This window comes from Oncorhynchus mykiss, chromosome 16, assembly GCF_057628025.1.
Source record: "Oncorhynchus mykiss isolate SJ-2025 chromosome 16, ASM5762802v1, whole genome shotgun sequence".
NCBI classification, from domain to species: Eukaryota; Metazoa; Chordata; class Actinopteri; order Salmoniformes; family Salmonidae; genus Oncorhynchus; species Oncorhynchus mykiss.
The window spans coordinates 70400159-70416565 of NC_143037.1; the positions used below are offsets into that span (position 1 = coordinate 70400159).

A 16407-nucleotide genomic window follows, 5' to 3' on the forward strand; every position below is an offset into this window, starting at 1 on the left:
TCCCTGGTCATCCCTACTGCCTCTGATCTGGTGGACTCACTAAACAGAGAACATCCCTGGTCATCCCTACTGCCTCTGATCTGGAGGACTCACTAAACAGAGAACATCCCTGGTCATCCCTACTGCCTCTGATCTGGTGGACTCACTAAACAGAGAACATCCCTGGTCATCTCTACTGCCTCTGATCTGGAGGACTCACTAAACAGAGAACATCCCTGGTCATCCCTACTGTCTCTGGTCTGGAGGACTCACTAAACAGAGAACATCCCTGGTCATCTCTACTGCCTCTGATCTGGAGGACTCACTAAACAGAGAACATCCCTGGTCATCCCTACTGCCTCTGATCTGGAGGACTCACTAAACAGAGAACATCCCTGGTCATCCCTACAGCCTCTGATCTGGAGGACTCACTAAACAGAGAACATCCCTGGTCATCCCTACTGCCTCTGATCTGGAGGACTCACTAAACAGAGAACATCCCTGGTCATCCCTACTGCCTCTGATCTGGAGGACTCACTAAACAGAGAACATCCCTGGTCATCCCTACAGCCTCTGATCTGGAGGACTCACTAAACAGAGAACATCCCTGGTCATCCCTACTGCCTCTGGTCTGGAGGACTCACTAAACAGAGAACATCCCTGGTCATCCCTACTGCCTCTGGTCTGGAGGACTCACTAAACAGAGAACATCCCTGGTCATCCCTACTGCCTCTGATCTGGAGGACTCACTAAACAGAGAACATCCCTGGTCATCCCTACAGCCTCTGATCTGGTGGACTCACTAAACAGAGAACATCCCTGGTCATCCCTACTGCCTCTGATCTGGAGGACTCACTAAACAGAGAACATCCCTGGTCCTCTCTACTGTCTCTGATCTGGTGGACTCACTAAACAGAGAACATCCCTGGTCATCTCTACTGTCTCTGATCTGGTGGACTCACTAAACAGAGAACATCCCTGGTCATCCCTACTGCCTCTGATCTGGTGGACTCACTAAACAGAGAACATCCCTGGTCATCCCTACTGCCTCTGATCTGGAGGACTCACTAAACAGAGAACATCCCTGGTCATCCCTACTGCCTCTGATCTGGAGGACTCACTAAACAGAGAACATCCCTGGTCATCCCTACTGCCTCTGATCTGGTGGACTCACTAAACAGAGAACATCCCTGGTCATCCCTACTGCCTCTGATCTGGTGGACTCACTAAACAGAGAACATCCCTGGTCATCCCTACTGCCTCTGATCTGGAGGACTCACTAAACAGAGAACATCCCTGGTCATCCCTACTGCCTCTGATCTGGTGGACTCACTAAACAGAGAACATCCCTGGTCATCTCTACTGCCTCTGATCTGGAGGACTCACTAAACAGAGAACATCCCTGGTCATCCCTACTGTCTCTGGTCTGGAGGACTCACTAAACAGAGAACATCCCTGGTCATCTCTACTGCCTCTGATCTGGAGGACTCACTAAACAGAGAACATCCCTGGTCATCCCTACTGCCTCTGATCTGGAGGACTCACTAAACAGAGAACATCCCTGGTCATCCCTACAGCCTCTGATCTGGAGGACTCACTAAACAGAGAACATCCCTGGTCATCCCTACTGCCTCTGATCTGGAGGACTCACTAAACAGAGAACATCCCTGGTCATCCCTACTGCCTCTGATCTGGAGGACTCACTAAACAGAGAACATCCCTGGTCATCCCTACAGCCTCTGATCTGGAGGACTCACTAAACAGAGAACATCCCTGGTCATCCCTACTGCCTCTGGTCTGGAGGACTCACTAAACAGAGAACATCCCTGGTCATCCCTACTGCCTCTGGTCTGGAGGACTCACTAAACAGAGAACATCCCTGGTCATCCCTACTGCCTCTGATCTGGAGGACTCACTAAACAGAGAACATCCCTGGTCATCCCTACAGCCTCTGATCTGGTGGACTCACTAAACAGAGAACATCCCTGGTCATCCCTACTGCCTCTGATCTGGAGGACTCACTAAACAGAGAACATCCCTGGTCCTCTCTACTGTCTCTGATCTGGTGGACTCACTAAACAGAGAACATCCCTGGTCATCTCTACTGTCTCTGATCTGGTGGACTCACTAAACAGAGAACATCCCTGGTCATCCCTACTGCCTCTGATCTGGTGGACTCACTAAACAGAGAACATCCCTGGTCATCCCTACTGCCTCTGATCTGGAGGACTCACTAAACAGAGAACATCCCTGGTCATCCCTACTGCCTCTGATCTGGAGGACTCACTAAACAGAGAACATCCCTGGTCATCCCTACTGCCTCTGATCTGGTGGACTCACTAAACAGAGAACATCCCTGGTCATCCCTACTGCCTCTGATCTGGAGGACTCACTAAACAGAGAACATCCCTGGTCATCCCTACTGCCTCTGATCTGGAGGACTCACTAAACAGAGAACATCCCTGGTCATCCCTACTGCCTCTGATCTGGTGGACTCACTAAGCAGAGAACATCCCTGGTCATCTCTACTGCCTCTGATCTGGAGGACTCACTAAACAGAGAACATCCCTGGTCATCTCTACTGCCTCTGATCTGGAGGACTCACTAAACAGAGAACATCCCTGGTCATCCCTACTGCCTCTGATCTGGTGGACTCACTAAGCAGAGAACATCCCTGGTCATCTCTACTGCCTCTGATCTGGAGGACTCACTAAACAGAGAACATCCCTGGTCATCCCTACTGCCTCTGATCTGGTGGACTCACTAAGCAGAGAACATCCCTGGTCATCTCTACTGCCTCTGATCTGGAGGACTCACTAAACAGAGAACATCCCTGGTCATCCCTACTGCCTCTGATCTGGTGGACTCACTAAGCAGAGAACATCCCTGGTCATCTCTACTGCCTCTGATCTGGAGGACTCACTAAACAGAGAACATCCCTGGTCATCCCTACTGCCTCTGATCTGGTGGACTCACTAAACAGAGAACATCCCTGGTCATCCCTACTGCCTCTGATCTGGAGGACTCACTAAACAGAGAACATCCCTGGTCATCCCTACTGCCTCTGATCTGGAGGACTCACTAAACAGAGAACATCCCTGGTCATCCCTACTGCCTCTGATCTGGTGGACTCACTAAACAGAGAACATCCCTGGTCATCCCTACTGCCTCTGATCTGGAGGACTCACTAAACAGAGAACATCCCTGGTCATCCCTACTGCCTCTGATCTGGTGGACTCACTAAGCAGAGAACATCCCTGGTCATCCCTACTGCCTCTGATCTGGTGGACTCACTAAACAGAGAACATCCCTGGTCATCCCTACTGCCTCTGATCTGGTGGACTCACTAAACAGAGAACATCCCTGGTCATCCCTACTGCCTTTGATCTGGTGGACTCACTAAACAGAGAACATCCCTGGTCATCCCTACTGCCTCTGATCTGGAGGACTCACTAAACAGAGAACATCCCTGGTCATCTCTACTGCCTCTGATCTGGTGGACTCACTAAACAGAGAACATCCCTGGTCATCCCTACTGCCTCTGATCTGGCGGACTCACTAAGCAGAGAACATCCCTGGTCATCCCTACTGCCTCTGATCTGGTGGACTCACTAAACAGAGAACATCCCTGGTCATCCCTACTGCCTCTGATCTGGTGGACTCACTAAACAGAGAACATCCCTGGTCATCCCTACTGCCTTTGATCTGGTGGACTCACTAAACAGAGAACATCCCTGGTCATCCCTACTGCCTCTGATCTGGAGGACTCACTAAACAGAGAACATCCCTGGTCATCTCTACTACCTCTGATCTGGTGGACTCACTAAACAGAGAACATCCCTGGTCATCCCTACTGCCTCTGATCTGGAGGACTCACTAAACAGAGAACATCCCTGGTCATCCCTACTGCCTCTGATCTGGAGGACTCACTAAACAGAGAACATCCCTGGTCATCCCTACTGCCTCTGATCTGGTGGACTCACTAAACAGAGAACATCCCTGGTCATCCCTACTGCATCTGATCTGGTGGACTCACTAAACAGAGAACATCCCTGGTCATCCCTACTGCCTCTGATCTGGTGGACTCACTAAACAGAGAACATCCCTGGTCATCCCTATTGCCTCTGATCTGGAGGACTCACTAAACAGAGAACATCCCTGGTCATCCCTACTGCCTCTGATCTGGTGGACTCACTAAACAGAGAACATCTCTGGTCATCCCTACTGCCTCTGATCTGGTGGACTCACTAAGCAGAGAACATCCCTGGTCATCCCTACTGCCTTTGATCTGGTGGACTCACTAAGCAGAGAACATCCCTGGTCATCCCTACTGCCTCTGATCTGGTGGACTCACTAAACAGAGAACATCCCTGGTCATCCCTATTGCCTCTGATCTGGAGGACTCACTAAACAGAGAACATCCCTGGTCATCCCTACTGCCTCTGATCTGGTGGACTCACTAAACAGAGAACATCTCTGGTCATCCCTACTGCCTCTGATCTGGTGGACTCACTAAGCAGAGAACATCCCTGGTCATCCCTACTGCCTTTGATCTGGTGGACTCACTAAGCAGAGAACATCCCTGGTCATCCCTACAGCCTCTGATCTGGTGGACTCACTAAGCAGAGAACATCCCTGGTCATCCCTACTGCCTCTGATCTGGTGGACTCACTAAACAGAGAACATCCCTGGTCATCCCTACTGCCTCTGATCTGGCGGACTCACTAAACAGAGAACATCCCTGGTCATCCCTACTGCCTCTGATCTGGTGGACTCACTAAACAGAGAACATCCCTGGTCATCCCTACTGCCTCTGATCTGGCGGACTCACTAAACAGAGAACATCCCTGGTCATCCCTACTGCCTTTGATCTGGTGGACTCACTAAACAGAGAACATCCCTGGTCATCCCTACTGCCTCTGATCTGGAGGACTCACTAAACAGAGAACATCCCTGGTCATCCCTACTGCCTCTGATCTGGCGGACTCACTAAACAGAGAACATCCCTGGTCATCTCTACTACCTCTGATCTGGTGGACTCACTAAACAGAGAACATCCCTGGTCATCCCTACTGCCTCTGATCTGGCGGACTCACTAAACAGAGAACATCCCTGGTCATCCCTACTGCCTCTGATCTGGCGGACTCACTAAACAGAGAACATCCCTGGTCATCTCTACTACCTCTGATCTGGTGGACTCACTAAACAGAGAACATCCCTGGTCATCTCTACTACCTCTGATCTGGTGGACTCACTAAACAGAGAACATCCCTAGTCATCCCTACTGCCTCTGATCTGGTGGACTCACTAAACAGAGAACATCCCTGGTCATCTCTACTACCTCTGATCTGGTGGACTCACTAAACAGAGAACATCCCTAGTCATCCCTACTGCCTCTGATCTGGTGGACTCACTAAGCACATCCTTCATTTGTAAATTATATCTTAGTGTTGGAGCGTGCCCCTGGTTAGCTGTACATTTAAAAAACAAGAAAATTAGGCTGTCTGGTTGGATTAATATGAGAAATGTTCAATTATTCATACTTTTACATTTACTTAAGTATATTTTTAGAAATTATATTTACATTTAATATTTAATATATATTTAAAAGCAAATACTTTTAGACTTTTATTCAAGTAGTATTTTACTGGGTGACTTTCACTTTTACTTGAGTCATTTTCTATTAAGGTATCTTTACTTTTACTCAAGTATGACAACTGGGTACTTTTTCCACCACTGTACGAGACACAGAGAGAGCTGGGGTGAGAGTTTGTCACTGACCATCCTGAGAGAGACTCTAGCTGTAGAACCATTACAGAAAGTAGCAGTGGTTTGAGGTAGGAAATACACTCACTTACCTAACAGCTACTTTATAACAAACAGCTACTACTTTATGTATAGCCATGGAATGCTTTGAAAGGCTCACATCCACACCATCATCCCAGAAACCCTGGGCCCACTCTAATTCGCATACTGCCACAACAGATCCACAGATGACACAATCTCTATTGCACTCCACACTGCCCTTTCCCACCTGGACAAAAGGAACACCTATGTGAGAATGCTGTTCATTGATTTCAGCTCAGTGTTCAACACCCTAGTACCCTCCAAGCTCATCACTAAGCTAAGGACCCTAGAGTCTTTGTTGTGGTATCTCTTATCGAGTCTTGCAAGGTGGTGTCTGTTATTGAGTCTAGGTAGTGGTGTCTCCTATTGAGTCTACGTAGTGGTGTCTATTATTGAGTCTAGGTTGGGGTTGTCTCTTATTGAGTCTAGCAAGGTGGTGTCTCCTATTGAGTCTACATAGTGGTGTCTCTTATTGAGTCTACGTAGTGGTGTCTCCTATTGAGTCTACGTAGTGGTGTCTCCTATTGAGTCTACATAGTGGTGTCTCCTATTGAGTCTACATAGTGGTGTCTCCTATTGAGTCTACATAGTGGTGTCTCCTATTGAGTCTACATAGTGGCGTCTCTTATTGAGTCTACGTAGTGGTGTCTCCTATTGAGTCTACCTAGTGGTGTCTCCTATTGAGTCTACGTAGTGGTGTCTCCTATTGAGTCTAGCAAGGTGGTGTCTATTATTGAGTCTAGCAAGGTGGTGTCTGTTATTGAGTCTACGTTGGGGTTGTCTCTTATTGAGTCTACGTAGTGGTGTCTCCTATTGAGTCTACGTAGTGGTGTCTGTTATTGAGTCTAGCAAGGTGGTGTCTCCTATTGAGTCTACATAGTGGTGTCTCTTATTGAGTCTACGTAGTGGTGTCTCCTATTGAGTCTACGTAGTGGTGTCTCCTATTGAGTCTACGTAGTGGTGTCTCCTATTGAGTCTACGTAGTGGTGTCTCTTATTGAGTCTAGCAAGGTGGTGTCTGTTATTGAGTCTAGCAAGGTGGTGTCTGTTATTAAGTTTACATAGTGGTGTCTCTTATTGAGTCTACGTAGTGGTGTCTCCTATTGAGTCCAGGTAGTGGTGTCTCCTATTGAGTCCAGGTAGTGGTGTCTCTTATTGAGTCTAGGTAGTGGTGTCTCTTATTGAGTCTAGGTAGGTGGTGTTTTATTGAGTCTAGGTAGTGGTATCTCTTATTGAGTCTAGGTAGTGGTGTCTCTTATTGAGTCTAGGTAGTGGTGTCTCTTATTGATTATATGAAGGTGGTGTCTCCTCTCACTCTACAGAGAGGTCCCCTCAGCCATGGCCTGGACAGCATTACTAATGCTGTTTAGGCTAGAGGGTTAGGAGGAGACCGGGCCAGGGACTCCTATAACATGGCTATCTGCCTGCTAATCCCTGCCTGGCAGTGTGTGTGTGTGCCAGCCTGCCCAGCAGGGCAACAGAGATAAAGCACAGAGGGAAACACATTACCCCAGATTTTGTTCCTCAAGGCTCCTTTGTGTGGTTCTGCTAATCTTATTTAAAGAGTCTAGTACTGATGTAAATGTGTGCAATACTTTCAATTGTCAATCTCATATAGAAAGAAACATACGTTGGTACAGACTATCACTAACATTTCAAATGACTAAATAACCTTAGCGCTAACCCTGACCTTAACCCTTATCCTAACCATAAACTTAACCCTAACACTTAATCAAAACTTTTACTCCAACTCTTATTCAAGCCTAACCGTAACCTTAGCAACCAGTTGCTTATCAACAGATGGCATGACTACCAACAAACTATTTGTGGAGCATCTACTAATGGAAAATCCGGACTATCCACATAAAGTGTTATCATTGGTTAATATTTTCTGTGAATGTCGGCCTGCCGGCTGTAAGATGGGGACACTGTGAGGACTACTTTGGAAGTGTTTTAATTAATACTTGTAACTGCTATCCTCTAGGAACACATTCTACATATTTTTGTATATGTTTTTCACCCAAATTAATTTAATTCAACTGTTATTCCTCCCTCTTTTTCTTCTGTGAATGAACAAGTGTTACTGTAGTGAACAAGTGTTAATGTAGTGAACAAGTGTTACTGTAGTGAACAAGTGTTACTGTAGTGAAACTCACCCTCTTCCTCTTCCTCGTTGTTCTGCTTCCTCTTCTTCCGGGACTTTGAATTCTTCTTGGTCTTCATGTCCTGTTGTTCCATAATGTGCTGCATGACTGTAAATGAAGTGGTGAGGAGGACGGAAAGACAAAATGTTCTTTTGATTAAAGATTTGTCGCAATAGCGCTCTCCCCAGTGCCTAGGTCTGAAAAACAGATGATGGTGTTTTGTGCTGGGCTCTCTCAACTTTGACCCTGCTTCCACTCCATTTTTTTTTGTCTCCCTTTTCCAGTACTGCATCCTGTTTGATCTGGCCCGAATCCCAGATAATAATAGCTGGAAAACCAATATCAACTGTCTGTTTTTGAACTCACGGGAATACCGGATACATAAACACACCTCTGGATGCACCCAAGTCTAATCAAACAAATAAATCATGTTTCAAAACCACCAGCTACAGGAAAACAACCTTCACCAACCCATAATCCATAGATGTACTGTATATAAATAGTACAAACATTTTTGTCAATAGAAGCAGTTTTGACACTCACTCTTCTTGTCGTTGGAGGGCTCCAGGTGTGTCTGGATGTACCCCTCAAGGTAGCTTCTGAACTTGGGCGAGGGGGAGAAGAAGGACAGGCTGATGGCCATGAATTCCCAGCCGGCCTCCAGGCTCCTCAGGCTCAGGTTGTCAGTGGTCTGTCTGACCAGCTGGACGTACAGCTCATCCCTCAGGGCCTGCATTCCCCAGCACTTAGTGATCACCAGCAGGGCGGTGTGACGGCGCTCCAGCCGGGCTGGACGGTCCCCCATGTAGCCCTGAATCAGCTTGAACATCTCACAGGCCTCTTTCTTGACGGTGCGGTCGCTGGTGATCAGCATGGGCTTCTTGATGGAGCCTCTGTTCCAGGAGAGCATGTTGGCGATGGAGACGCGGCGGCGGAACAGGCCCTGCGTGTGCAGGTTCAGGTTCTTACTGGCCCAGTCCACCATGTTGGTGTCTGGAGGAGGTTTACAGAGGGTGGTGTAAGGGTACTGGTATCCCACACTGCCGCCTCCTCCTCCCCCACCTCCCCTCCTGTCTCCAGTCACTTTGACTCCATGAGGGGTGCCCCTGTGTCCATTACCACCGCCTTGTGACGAGATCTCCGACTGGGCCTTGGAGTCCAGTGTTCCTGCCTGGAGAAGAAGATCCAGAGGGAGAGGAAGATTTAGCAAGGCATAGACATGAACGCTACAGCTGGAATCATATGTGAATTACTGTCTGTTGATGGCACGTGTCTAATTCTGTAAACATACAGTACATTGCGCATGTGAATTATGGTGTGTGTGTGTGTGTGTGTGTGTGTGTGTGTGTGTGTGTGTTTGTGTGTGTGTGTGTGTGTGTTCGTCAGTGTGCGTACTGTAGAATCAATTTACTAATGTCCCCTAAAGCGTTAACAGAGTAGAATCTGGAATCATTCATGCAGATCACACTCTAGAAATAGGTGACCCAGTGTGGCTTTCACATCTAAACACATGTATGGTAACATAACAACCATCCCCCACTCTCTGTAGCCTTCCTCTGGCTGCTTCCATCCCCCACTCTCTGTAGCCTTCCTCTGGCTGCTTCCATCCCCCACTCTCTGTAGCCTTCCTCTGGCTGCTTCCATCCCCCACTCTCTGTAGCCTTCCTCTGGCTGCTTCCATCCCCCACTCTCTGTAGCCTTCCTCTGGCTGCTTCACCTTCCATCCCCCACTCTCTGTAGCCTTCCTCTGGCTGCTTCACCTTCCATCCCCCACTCTCTGTAGCCTTCCTCTGGCTGCTTCACCTTCCATCCCCCACTCTCTGTAGCCTTCCTCTGGCTGCTTCACCTTCCATCGCCCCAAAACACTTCCACTGCCACTTCCCTTTACCAAATACAAATGAAACTACACTGAACAAAAATATATACGCAACATGCAACAATGTAAAAGATGTTGTCCCAATCCTCTTCAATGACTGTGTGAAGTTGCTGGAAAGTCCTAACTTTGACATTAGCAAATCGCTGGTCGCATCCGACGCCAGACATTCATCCGCGAAGGGCACATTTCTCCAGCAGCCATCGAAGGTGAGCATTTGCCCACTGAAGTCGGTTACAACGCCAAACTGCAGTCAGGTCAAGACCCTGGTGAGCACGACGAGCACTCGGATGAGCTTTCCTGAGACGGTTTCAGACAGTTTGTGCAGAAATTCTTCAGTTGTGCAAACCCACAGTTTCAGAGGGGTCTCAGATGATCCCCGCAGGTGATGAATCTGAATGTGGAGGTGCTGAGCTGCCGTGTTGACACTGCGGTTGTGAGACCGGTTGGACGTACAAACAAATTCTCTAAAGCGACGTTGGAGGTGGCTTATGGTAGAGAAATTAACATTCAATTATCTGGCAACAGCTCTGGTGGACATTCCTGCAGTCAGCATGCCAATTACACGCTCCCTCAAAACTTGAGACATCTGTAGCATGTGACAAAATATCATATTTTAGAGTGGCCTTTTGTTTGCCCCAGCACAAGGTGCACCTGTGTAATGATAATATTGTTTAATCAGTTTATTGATATGCCACACCTGTTTGGTGGATTTATTATCTTGGCAAATGAGTAATGCTCACTAACAGCAATGTTTTGTGCACAATATTTGAGCGAAATAAGCTTTTTGTGCGTGAGGAACATTTCTGGGATCTTTTATTTCAGCTCATGAAACATGGGACCTACACTTTACATGTTGCATTTAGAATTGTGCTCACTATGCTTTCACAAATCTAATAACATGAGTTTGATTTGTTCCCTTTATGCAATGAATCATATCAAATCCCAAACGGCCAACATTGTTCTCCCTTTAGAACATCCAGGTAATTCATCACAATCATATCAATAGTGAGTTTGCCTCTGAACCAACACTAATGTCTTACCAAAGGCTTTTTCAAACTCAATTACATGGCCTAAAGAAGAACAAACAGTAATAATATAACCAACAATAACCTTGAAAGATGGGATTTTACATTCATACTCATATGACCTCATATTTACAATATAATGCTGTAGAAGTCAGGCAGATCTGTTAAGAGGAAATCTGACCCCTTACATATCAGGCTTTACATTATTGTTCTGACAGAGATGTGTGGGTAGGGACCGGGGAGGGTACCCCTATTTTACATAGCAGCTGTAAAAGACATATGTCTATGTAGTAAGGGCTTCATAATGTGGTCTTATTAAAAACAAAAGCGGCATGATAATCTTTTCAATAGTGTAGTAATCCATGCAGCATGGCGAAACATGTGGACCGTTGATCAGATGTACAACTGGTGTATTTGTCCACAGCTCAGGCCCAAAGCTTTCCAATCTGAACCCCCTCAGCAGGTCTGGAGCTAAGCTCCACTAAGACCCAATCAGGCCAAAACAGCATTTCCACAAAAGGCGTAGGCTCAGGTTGTCTGGGTCTCTATGTTTTTGGTTGGACAGGTTTCTCAAATTCTTTCTTAGGTTTTTGCATTCTTCATAAAATCTTCTGTCATTGTTGACATTTTTTGATTTGATAGGGAAGCTGAGAAACTGCCAAGTTTACACCTTCACTATTACAGTGAAACGTTTTGTCCAGGAAATTGTCTAAAAGGGACTGAATTAGTTGTTGCCTAATTATTTTTTGGTAGGTTTCCACACTCCTTTCCTTCCATCTATAGCATTTCTTGATATTATTCAGTTCCTTTGGCTTTGATGATTGAGTATTGCTCTGTTTAAGTAGACTGTGATTTTGCTGTGGTCTGATAGGGGTGTCAGTGGGCTGGCTGTGAACGCTCTGAGAGACTCTGGGTTGAGGTCAGTGATAAAGTAATCTACAGTACTACTGCCATGTACCCACTATAGGAGTCCCCTCGGAGTCTACCATTGACTATGTACATACCCAGCATGTGACGGAGCTGCAGGAGTTGTGACCCGTTTTTGTTGGTAATGTTGTCATAGTTGTGTCTAGGGGGGCATATGGGGGAGGGAATGCTGTCACCTCCAGGCAGGTGGTTGTCCCCCTGTGTGCTGAGGGTGTCAGGTTCTTGTCCAGTTCTGGCATTTAGGTCACCACAGACTAGTACATGTCCCTAGGCCTGGAAATGATTGATTTCCCCCTCCAGGATGGAGAAGCTGTCTTCGTTAAAGTATGGGGATTCTAGTGGAATGATATAGGTAGCACACATGAGGACATTTTTCTCTGTTGAGATCATTTCCTTTTGAATTTCTAGCCAGATGAAAAATGTCCCTGTTTTGATTAATTTAATAGCGTGAGTTAGGTCTGCTCTATACCAAATTAGCATACCCCCTGAGTCCCTTCCCTGTTTCACACCTGGTAGTTTGGTGGATGGGGTTACCAGCTCTCTGTCACCTAGAGGGAAACCAGTGGGTCCATCTCCTCTATACTATGTTTCTTGTAGGGTGACAATGTCTGAATTTCTGATTTCTTTGGTGAAGTCCAGGTTCCTGCTCTTTAAGCCAAAGGCAGATGACCTCAGGCCTTGGATATTCCAGGATGAGTTAGTGATGGCTTTGTGTTCCATAAAGTGTCCAATGTTAGTCGTGTGGTTGGGCTTCAGGCCAGTAAGTGTGAGCAGAGCCTGCTGAGCTTCTGGTACATGCCATCGACTTGGGCTAGTGTAAGAGTGGGGGTTGGCCCTGTTTGCCTGCTCACGGCCTGGGCGTATGTGTGACATCCATGTTGAGGCCCTCTTTGCGGGAGTGGGGGGCATGGGGTGGGCAGGAGGGGCATAGGTCTGATCTGAGGTGTTCTAAATGGTGTGTGGGCATGGTTGAGGGGGGGGGTGTTGATTGGTTGGGGTGGGGGTGTGGATGTGGCTGGTGGTGCTGTGGTCTGGATGTAGGTCCTCTCGGCAGGGGGGGGGCTCCCGCAGGTCTGGGAGAGTGTCTCGACTGGTCTGGGGTGGAGTGTCTGTTGACACTGAGGTGCTGGGGCAGCGGTTGAGGGCCTTTAGTGTCTGGGCAAAGGTGGGCACTGCTGCGTTGTGTAGGTGGACTTGGTCATAAAGGCTGTTCAAGTCCAGGGTGGAGTGGTGGGCCAGGTAGACATTGGGCTTTGAGGCACAGTCACGGAAAATACTTTTGTTTACCCACTGTATGGTAGCAGGGTGGAAGTCTTTTCGTGGTAGCAGGGTGGAAGTATTTTCGTGGTAGCAGGGTGGAGATAACCACTTGTGCGTTGGGGAAAGTAGAAGAAGCTTTTTCAATCACTCCCTTCAGTGCTGTGGCCACCCTTTTCTGCTGTGTTCTCAGGTCGTTTGTGCCTGTGTGTATTATTATGTGGCTGGGTGACCCTAGTTGGTCCTCAGACAGAAGGTCTAGAGCGCGCTGGGTGTTTGGACACCAGAGTTTAGACACTGTGTGTTTGGGAAAAAGTACATTTTCTTGTATATATATATTTCCCGTTTGATGTGCATAAGGAGTACAATCTGTGGCTTGTATATATTCTCAATGGGTGTGGGGGGGTTGTCAGGAGGGCTATCAGGGTGGCTTGGGGTTCTTCATTTGTCTGTTCTGCTGTGATGTCAAGGCTATGGTCAGGGTCTGGGGTGGACTGTTCTGCTGTTGTGTCGAGACTTTTGTCAGGAGCTGAGGTGAGTAGTTCTGCTGGCTTCTCTGCAGGAGTGGCCAGTTCTCTAATGGGTTGTCACATGTCATCATTCCCTCCTTCTCCTCCAGCACTCGGTTCTGTTCTAGACTTGTACAGGTTGACATTGGCTGACTCAAGAGTCCTCGTTTTCTAGTATCCCGAGTTTCCACCTATCGCTAACACCTCCCCTCTTAACAGAGGTATAGTGTGTTAATATAGCACTGCACCATGCCAGGGGATGGTCTGTGTTAATATAGCACTGCACCATGCCACGGGGTGGTCTGTGTTAATATAGCACTGCACCATGCCACGGGGTGGTCTGTGTTAATATAGCACTGCACCATGCCAGGGGATGGTCTGTGTTAATATAGCACTGCACCATGCCAGGGGATGGTCTGTGTTAATATAGCACTGCACCATGCCAGGGGATGGTCTGTGTTAATATAGCACTGCACCATGCCAGGGGATGGTCTGTGTTAATATAGCACTGCACCATGCCAGGGGATGGTCTGTGTTAATATAGCACTGCACCATGCCAGGGGATGGTCTGTGTTAATATAGCACTGCACCATGCCAGGGGATGGTCTGTGTGGAATATTACGTTGTTTATGTTCCCATTTTTACAATAGTCAGCAAAAAAAGTGTCTCTTGATATTCCATAAGGAGCTTTTTTTGTACTCTTTTTGTGCCTTGTCATTTTCTACATCCAGAGGGTAGTGTGTCGTAATGACATCTGAACAGCGGGAGGGGGCTTCAAAGGTCTGTGTTTGGTTGGGGTGGGCTGCGAAACTCTCCTGCCATTGTTGGGCTCAAGGGCTTTGACACCTCTCACGTCACACCTCAGTGCTAATTGAAGTTGCATGTTATATGTTTTATGACTGCTGCAAGATGAATGACCTCTTTGAGGACATTGACGTTTCCTGAATCTGAATGGCTGGGGTACCTTCAAAACAGACACATCCAGCCAGCGACAGTGGCAGGTCTCACAGACAAGAGAGAATGGCAAAGTTACGACAAAAATACAGACTCTTAACGCCACATTGCCCAAAAAGTGTGTTCAAATAAATCCTGATTAATTGTGTTCGTTTTTATATTATGGTTTGATAAAATAAGCACTATTACAGACCCTGCTAATTGCTGATGTCTGGTTATTAAGGACACCCTTCATTTTTCAATGTCAGACGGGCCTTTTTGCTGAAGGCCTTTGGAAGAGTAATTTCCATGGGTGTTCATATACTGCAGCGAATTATATGGCTTCTGAGGGCCTGAACCACATTTCAGTCAGGCCATTTCAACCCACACACAGCCTCAGCCCCAGTCTCCTTGCAGAGCATAGGCAGCTTCTGCCAAGTTACTCTCCTACAGATCAGACAATGAACAGTGAAACGACTCTGCCCCAATGTATTTCAACCTGTGCCTGGAGTATTCATCTGCATAAGGTAGGCGTTTCATATAGGAGCACATTTGAGTACATGATAAATGCACACCACGGACCACGCATACATCCACAAGGCAAAACTGATATCAGCTCTGAGGATTTGAGGCCATTCAAGATGGCTTTCGCTGTCAATAACAGTCAGTAACTCAACCTCTGATTGGACATTTACTACCCCGAGACATAAGTACACTCATACCCAGTAAAAGTCCTCAAGGAGAGTCTACAATTTAGAAGTTGAAGTACTGTACATCCAGAATGTATGTGATCCAGTTCCAACACATTATACCCAGTGATCCAGTTCCAACACATTATACCCAGTGATCCAGTTCCAACACATTATACCCAGTGATCCAGTTCCAACACATTATACCCAGTGATCCAGTTCCAACACATTATACCCAGTGATCCAGTTCCAACACATTATACCCAGTGATCCAGTTCCAACACATTATACCCAGTGATCCAGTTCCAACACATTATACCCAGTGATCCAGTTCCAACACATTATACCCAGTGATCCAGTTCCAACACATCATACCCAGTGATCCAGTTCCAACACATTATACCCAGTGATCCAGTTCCAACACATTATACCCAGTGATCCAGTTCCAACACATTATACCCAGTGATCCAGTTCCAACACATTATACCCAGTGATCCAGTTCCAACACATTATACCCAGTGATCCAGTTCCAACACATTATACCCAGTGATCCAGTTCCAACACATCATACCCAGTGATCCAGTTCCAACACATTATACCCAGTGATCCAGTTCCAACACATTATACCCAGTGATCCAGTTCCAACACATTATACCCAGTGATCCAGTTCCAACACATTATACCCAGTGATCCAGTTCCAACACATTATACCCAGTGATCCAGTTCCAACACATTATACCCAGTGATCCAGTTCCAACACATTATACCCAGTGATCCAGTTCCAACACATTATACCCAGTGATCCAGTTCCAACACATTATACCCAGTGATCCAGTTCCAACACATTATACCCAGTGATCCAGTTCCAACACATCATACCCAGTGATCCAGTTCCAACACATTATACCCAGTGATCCAGAGAGTACAGCGTTTTTATATGTAACACTGGTGCTTTTGTAATAGTTGCAGGGCTGGACTGGGACTACTCTGTTCCTGACTGGACTGGGACTACTCTGTTCCTGACTGGACTGGGGCTACTCTGTTCCTGACTGGACTGGGACTACTCTGTTCCTGACTGGACTGGGACTACTCTGTTCCTGACTGGACTGGGACTACTCTGTTCCTGACTGGACTGGGACTACTCTGTTCCTGACTGGACTGGGACTACTCTGTTCCTGACTGGACTGGGACTACTCTGTTCCTGACTGGACAGGGACTACTC

At 47.1% G+C, this 16407-nt stretch overlaps 1 protein-coding gene across 3 annotated transcripts in view; it reads right to left on the bottom strand.

The window, feature by feature from the left end:
* Positions 1-16407, bottom strand: part of LOC110491154 (rho GTPase-activating protein 39) — a 168816-nt gene that overhangs the window by 22446 nt on the left and 129963 nt on the right. For all 3 annotated transcript variants that reach the window (XM_036947624.2, XM_036947625.2, XM_090203817.1), the window contains 2 exons: positions 8513-9140; positions 7982-8077 (listed from right to left, as the gene is read on the bottom strand). In XM_036947624.2, the coding sequence (XP_036803519.2) occupies positions 7982-8077; positions 8513-9140 (724 nt within the window). The remainder of the gene's footprint in view (positions 1-7981; positions 8078-8512; positions 9141-16407) is intronic.